Source organism: Endocarpon pusillum (genome assembly GCF_000464535.1).
Source record: "Endocarpon pusillum Z07020 unplaced genomic scaffold C658955, whole genome shotgun sequence".
Taxonomy (NCBI): Eukaryota; Fungi; Ascomycota; class Eurotiomycetes; order Verrucariales; family Verrucariaceae; genus Endocarpon; species Endocarpon pusillum.
The window spans coordinates 127,510-135,458 of NW_006913436.1; the positions used below are offsets into that span (position 1 = coordinate 127,510).

The 7,949-nt window shown below is 33.6% G+C and overlaps 1 protein-coding gene across 1 annotated transcript; it reads right to left on the reverse strand.

Annotated features, from left to right (window-relative positions):
• Positions 1-645: 645 nt before the first annotated feature.
• EPUS_06485 (uncharacterized protein) lies at positions 646-954 on the reverse strand (the record flags this gene model as incomplete). Its single annotated transcript, XM_007787310.1, has 1 exon — positions 646-954. The coding sequence occupies one exon, from the start codon at positions 952-954 to the stop codon at positions 646-648; it is 309 nt and encodes a 102-aa protein (XP_007785500.1).
• Between the last annotated feature and the right edge of the window lie 6,995 nt (positions 955-7,949).

Sequence of the window (7,949 nt, forward strand, 5' to 3'; positions counted from 1 at the left end):
TGTTTGATAATCTTTTGTCTAGTAGCTCTTACTCTATTGACTTAGTCTTAATTAAAGAGTTAAGTTATTCGCGACTTCTAAGATAACTTTTATCAACTTATCTATAAATTAATTAATTATTTCTTATAATATCAAGAAGTATTAGTTTATGTCCTCTATATAAAGATTTAGAAGTTTACAGAATTTCTTAGTATCAAGATTCTTTTACACTCTTTTTAAAGATAGCTTAATTAGTAGATCTATATTGCCTTATTTAAACTCTGTATAAATTAAGAGATAATCTGACACTTATTTTATCTTTAGTTCTACTCTATATTATATTAGTTACTATCTTAGTACTATAATTACAAAGGTTAGATTAATAGTTATTTATTTATACAAGTCTCTTCTAAACTTATAATCTTTATAATAATATAAGAATAAGTAATCTTTAAATAAGTTTACTTTAACTTTAACTTTTAGAAATTATTTTTTAAGTAATTTTTATTATAAGAAATACTTTTTATTATATAATATAAATACTTTAAGGAATATAAAGAAAAAAGGTATATTATTTTATTAGTAATAGTAAATTCTATTAACTTAATCTAGACTAAAGAGCCTATATAGGTCTGCTTATATAACTTTTCTTACTCTCTTCTGCTCTTATTCCTCCTCCTTCGTTCTGGCCTCCTCCCCCTCTTCTCGATTCTCGTCCCGCGGTCGTTGTTCTATGTCTTGATCAACGACCCTCTTGAACTGGTCTAGGATCTTCGTGCGCTGAATCATCCTGATGGCTGCCTTCGCTCCCCTCTTAGAGGTCAGGATTTTCTTGATGTCGGTCGTACGAAGAGGGTGTATGAGCTCTTCTCTCTCTGTAGACCACTTTGGGCAATTCAGTAGAACATGTTCTACTGTCATGCTTTCTCCTCTTGAGCAGTCGCAATTCGGACTCAAGATGTCGGGGACCTTCATTTCGTATAAGAAGGCGTTAAAGCCTATTTTGCCTGTACAAAGCTGTGTTAGTAAGGCGCTTTCATGTTTCTTGATTCCTATGTGTGCCTCTGTTATGCGTTCTGTTAGGTGTGACCACAGGTTCCTTAAGTGAGTACCCTTCTTGCCGGATTTCTAGCGATCTTTCCATCTCTCGTTGTAATGCGAAGTGAGTCCTTCGTACAATCTTGAGAGTCTCTTATTGTGGCGTTGTTCCTGATTCTTTTCCTATAGAGGCACGTTCTTCTTTGTCTGTTGAGCCTCCTGGGGTTCAGATGTGAACTTGTTTGCCCACGTGTTCGTATGATCTGCCGGGGAGCTTTGAGGGATTGCTGTTCTCCCTCTCTTGCCTGTCGTTTGTCTGCAGATTCGTTTGCACATTTCCTTGATGCTAGTTGCCGCTTTTGTTATACGGATTCTGGCGATCACTCTAATCGCTAGTCTCTTGGTGTAGAGATCTAGTAGTAGGGTGAAAGTCTTTATCTCTAGAGCCTCTGTTGAGATAGCCTTATATACTCTAGCGATTATACAAAGGCACTTTCCTTAAATTTTCTGGAGTTTCGCTCTAATTCCTTTTTAGTGGCCCTTAACCCTATAAGAGATGTGCTATATGCTAGCCGCGTACGTGATCGCCAAGCAAATAGTAGTCTTGTAAACTTACTTACTTATCTCTAAGGAGCTTCCTTATATCAAGCCTATAATTGTATATAGAGCACTAATTATATAGACTAATTTTGCTTCAACTACTTATATATATGCTTGTTATCTCAGCGCTAAGTCCAGTCTTACTCCTAGGATATAGATATCGCTTTTAGGGTCTATGCTCTAGTCTTCTAGTTTGATTTCTGCTATTATATTAAAATTCTTCTTCGTATAACTAAAGTATATAAGTTTATATTTGTCAGGGCAGAATTTGGATCTATGCTTTTCTGCTTATAATTAGTACTTCTTGTAAATTTCTGCTAGCTTTAGATAGTTTTATTCTGTGCTTTCACTGTATATAAGAATATTAATATTATTTATAAAGCCTATTAGCGCTTGTATAAAGACGGATATTCTTGCAGCTTTCTAAGAGGTCTGCATTATAGAAGAGATACAGAATCAGAGAGATTAGTGATCCCTGAGGGATTCCTACTATTACTGATGCTTTTAGTAGCATGAAGTCATTGATTTTCACTTCCGTACGTTGATTTAAGAGGAAATCTGTCACCTATTGTATGAGTGATTCTGGGATTCTTCTCTTTCTCAGGTTGTGAGTAAGCTGAGCATGTAAGACTCTATCAAATACTTTAGAGACGTCTAATAATAGGAGGCTAGCTATCCTTTTTCTTCCTCTTCCCTAGATCGTATGAATTTTCTCTGTGATCTGTTGAAGTGCTGTTTCTGTAGATCAACCTATACGTGCGCTATATTAAGTATCAGAGAGCAGATCGTACGCTTTAGCCTACAATTTTATTATACTATTCTATGTTGACTAAGGTAGCTTTTCCTTATAAAATAGTATAACGTAGAGTTCGCATCCCTTTACCGGGTCTCTGCCACGCTTTCCAGCATCTACTGTTCAAGGCGAGATGCTTCAGGGTTCAGGTAAACGAAGCCCTTGCCCACGCTCTAATTGTAGTTTACTCCTTAAGCATATAGCACCGGCATCCAGCTAGAACAATATCGCTTTGACTTGTATGCAAAACGCATACTCCTCGCAGGCTCTTAGTACGAGTAAGATAGCTGGCCCAGACTCTTTATATACTGACACGCGCATACTGTCCTCTCGGGCTCGAAATGATCATGACAGATATCAATGGTGCGGAGGTACCTGAATTATGTCAGTCTAATTCTGCAGCTTCTCGATATGCTTGCACTACCAATCTTCGTTGATAAAGAAATCCAAGGCGTAGACTGCGTGCAGGATGCTGACAATGATAATGGAATTCGTGACGAAGCCATGCAATTGATATTGCCATGCTACATACGACAGATCACTGTACGCCAGTCAGCTAGGATCCCACCTGCAGAAGCCGAAGCTCGTAAATATAATATAGTTGTTTGTATAGGACGATTCGCCTGTGATTCCTAAGGGTATAGCCTATGGCTCTAGCCTTAATAAGGCCTATAGGTCTTAATAAATTTGTTTATACTAAAGACTATAGGCCTTAATAAGGGTTGATAAACGCTTATTTATTTGTTTGTATCGAAGGATTTCCCTCTTCTCGCTAGTGAGTCGCTGTATCTATACGCGCAATGCGTGATCTCAGGAGGGGACAAGCACAGGGGTGTCTTGTCTCTCAAATAAAACGATATCACATCCACTGATAGTAGAGTCAGTTTCAGGTCTGAGTACGAGTCAGATACTTAAGAGTCGGATGGTTTTCGTAAGCCAATTCCCCTGGTTTGATGCGCGCAGGCGACTTGCGTACGCAGCGCACGCGTTCACCCACACCGCTATCTGGATTTCGTTTGGTTTCATCGCTGCAGCGACTACTCACACCAGATACCGCGAGAAGATAGAAATCTATATCCTAGCTGTCTGAATAACTGATAGCTGCTTAGTGCAAGCTCACCGAGGGCAATAAGATATTTATAATAGCTATATTATATATAAAATATAGTTTTTTATTCTTCTTTTTTCTTTATTTTAATTAGATTATATATCTAAGAATATAATATAAGTAACTTTAAACTTACATTTCTTAATATCTATATATAAACTAGCTATATATAGCTTTATTATAATTTAATATATATATTATTAGTACTTTTTCTTATTCTTTAAGAAGATTAAGATATTATTAATATATATTATATAAAAGATGCTAAAATAATCTATAAAGATAAAGTTAATATAATACTAAAAGGTAGCAGAATTATTATAAAGACTAAAGAAAAGGACTACTAACTTAAAAGCTTTGTACATTATTTAGAATAACGCCTAATAGATTAAGTTAGGGTCTATTCTAATATAATTAAATACATAATAAATATTAAGCTTTATAAAGATTATTACGCAAGCTAACTATAACAGAGTCTCTAAGATTAAAGACAAAAGATATTTATCTTTCTTTATAAGTTTATTTAGACTTTTGTAGTTAATACAGAATCTAAGGTCTTTATTCTTCTTCTTAATAAATAAAATAGATAATAAGAAAGAAGAAGATAATAAGCAAATAAATTCTTTATATAAGTTCTTTATTAGATACTCTCTTATAATTATAAGCTCTTAAGTTAATATCTTATACAGATGTAACGCCTTTATCTCTAATTCCTTATTAAAGCGTAGCTTGTAATTAAATAGACAGTGCTAAGACAGAGTATCTGCAGCTACTCTTAAAAAGGTGGCTGCTTAGTCATAGAGATACAGAGGAAGATGGCTAAGGATAGACTTAAGATCATTAGAACAAGGTCTAAGGTTACTAAGAGCATCCTATTCGTTATCATCAGCTATCTAAACTTGACTAACTTAGCACAGGGCAGGGCAGCCTTATTTCTGCAGCTTATAATTAATATTATTTAATGTAACTGTCCCTAATATCGTATTGTCTTATTTGTTACTAACATAAAAGATTACAGCGCCTACAAGATTTATAAAGGTCGTCCTATTATCAGTATTAGCCTTATCTAGATCAGAGTCAGGACTAAGGCTCTTGTCAGCTTTATCAAAGAGAGATAACTTAAGCTCCGTTTTACGATATTAATAATGCTAATACTGTTCTTATATAGATTTCTGAAACTAAGTCCTAGCCTTGCTAGTATTATCAGAGCTGACTTTAAGGTTATAATGTTAAATATCCTCCTTAAATAGCCTATCTTTATAAGTGTTATACTATTTCTGTACTTAGTAGTCCTTTAGCTAGTATATTTTGTTCCTCTTATAATCTGGCAAGATATCATGCTTAGCTAGCTATTTGTAGCCTAGAATAATATTATAAGAGCTAAGGTTAGCAGCTAAGAGCAGGATATTAGTAAGAGTTTAGCTATAGATTTATATAGTAGTAAGGAGCAGATTATTAATAGGCCTGTTAGACTAATTGTTAAATCTAATTAGTAAAATAGCCTTTTTTAAAGAAACAAAAGAGATATTAAGCTGCTAAAGGGCAGCTTAAGTAATTTTCTTATTAATTAGAATATATATGTTAGCTTTATTATCTACTAAAGTATAAAGATAAAGAACCTTATTATCTGTACTCTTAAGATTAAATGCTATAATAAGAGATGGCCTTCTAATAAGCTAGTCGAGCCTAACAGGTACGCTCTTATAATAGCCTAAGGCTATAATTTTACTTAGGGCATCTTGTTTTCTGACTTTACAGATTCCTTATTAAGGCTAGAGGACTTATCTCTAAAGTTAGATTCTGCCTCTTTAATCTTACTAACATAAAGGTCAGGGCAGTCAGGTTTTATATAGCTAGGCTTGTTGTAGTAGAAACAAGTTACCATATTATTCTTCTTAAAACCTACACGCTTTGATTTTGAACTAGTAGCCTAGCCGGGAGAAGGAGTAAGAGAGCGTCATAATAGGCCTGCTGTCAGGGCCAAAGGGAACGGATACGCCTTACCTGGCGTAGTCCTAGCTTCTGGGCGCCTGGTATCAGGCCTTAGGCTGTTGGGTCGAGCACAGTTGCAGATTCGCTCTTCTTTTCTCTCTTTTCTACAAATTAGTATGAGCTGGTTCTCTTGCTTTATAACTTAATAAGCCATAGTGCTGGCGTTGTAGAAAGTCTGATCCCTTATCTTGCAAAGGAGTTCAGCAGACATCTTTTTTTGTAGGTCCTTATACTGATCCTAGCTAGACTTGCTGATCTGTAATGCTAAATACGTGAAGTCGGCCTAGAAAGCGTTAAATAGTTAGTCACTCTAGCGTAAGGCGGCGTAGGCCGCCTTAGTATATTATTAGTGTAGTGCGTTACTTTCTTTAAAGGCTTACTTTATAATAGTAAAGATTTCCTTAGGCGTCTAAATAGAATATAATAATGTTAGTTTAAAGTGTTTATAGATATAGTCTTAGGCAGAACCCTTTATAAGGCTAGTAATAAATCTTATAACCTAGAGGTCGTCCTAAAGAAAAGGGCTAATAAGAGAGCAAGTCTTATAGATCTAGTCTTTAACCAAAATATTCTTAAGGCTACTTAAGCTACTAAAGGTCTTAAGAGTACCCTTATAAAAATCTTTAATAGTAAGTAGCAAAAGAGAAGTCAACTTAGAAGGCTTTATATTAGCTCTTTTATTTCCTAAGTTAGAGGATCTGATCTCTTAAGGATAATAGTTTAGCACTTATAAGGGAATAGGCCTTAGGAAGAGTAATAAAAAGAAGATTAATAATAGATTAGAGATACGCTTTATTTTTGAAAGAGAATTAATAAGAATAGCCTTATATTGTATGTTAACTACTATCTTTATATATAGATTAGAATATATAAAGAATATTAAAAAGACAGACGCCTAATGCGCAGACGCTTAATAATAAGTTAGCTGCTTTGTTAAGTTAGTAATTTGCTCTTGCAAAGTTATATTTTGTTCTTATAAGGCCATATTTTGTTTCTCTAACTCCTAACTAGTAATAGCAAGCTATATAGCGTACTTTAAAATTTAATAAACTAAGTTAATATTAGTATTTACTGTTTTCGCTAACTCTAAGGCAACCCTCTTAGTTATCTAATTAATCAGAGCTTGTTCTTGTACTCCCTATTATTATAACTTAGCTAAAATAACGTTAATACTAGATTAAAGATTAGCTAGTATAATTACTCTTAGTTGAGCTACTCTAATAAGGGAATCAGAAAAGTCAAAAGATAAGATAAGATTAAGGTAATTATTCTTAGTAAAAGAAATAAGGTTATTAGTCTTAGCTAGGCTAGATAAGTTAAAGGCAGTTATATTAAATGCGGTCTAAAGGGCTATCCTTACGTTCTTGCGTATTAGCAACTAGTTACTAATTAGTATTATTATTATTAATGTATAGCCTGGCTCTAATAGAGTATTATGTAAATCAAAAGAGAAAAGGCGACAGGACCTTAAAGGATATTATAATTGTCAAGGTAAAAAAAAGATTAATAGTCCTTTTGAATAGGGCAGCTATCTAATAGCTCTAGAGTATATTAACCCTATATTTATACTCTGCCTTAACCACAGAATCATTATATATATACGTATAAGGCGCCCTGTTCTTTTACTTATTAGGTATAAGGATCCCGCTTATTTAAATTTAGAGGTCTGAATCTCCTTGTCTTCTTTAATCTTGTTAGGGGTACAGAGGGTATTAAAGGGGCTTGCTTTAAACTTAAGTCTGACCTTGAATATTAATACTGACCTAGAATAAGCTAGCGACAGGTCCAGAGATATAGATCTCTTATAGTTGATAATTTAATGACTATTTCTAGTCAAAGAGCAGTCTTAAGATAATGTTACATATCACGTTAGAAGTAAGTAATGAGTGCGCGAGATCTTTAGTCTATGTTAAGTGCTATCCTAAGACTAGAGAGTTAACAGTAAGGGCCTTAGGGTCACTTCTATATAACAAGCATGCCCCTTACTAACGTCTAGTACTAATTAATACCCGGCGCCCTAGCGCTAGTAGGCAATAAGTATAGCAGTTATAACAAATATTGCTTAAAGATAACAGAAGTATTACTTAATAAGGATTCTTTCTTAAGGAGTTATTATATAAAAGGTTTAATATTAAGGAGATGCTCTTCTTAATTATTAATAATATTTTATATAATATTATATTCTAAAGAAAGAAAAGTAAAAAGCTATTAAAACATCTAGTATTATATAATAAATGTTTTAAGTAAGTTATTAATTACTTTTATATATCTTTCTAAGTACTAAATCTCTATTTATATATCTTTTATACTCTTTTTAAGCTTCTTATAATAGTTGATATACTACTATAAATAATGTCTATTTATTAATAATCTTGTCTTTATATATTTCTTCTTTAATATATCTCACGCTTTCTTTATTAATATGTCTTGTATTTAATA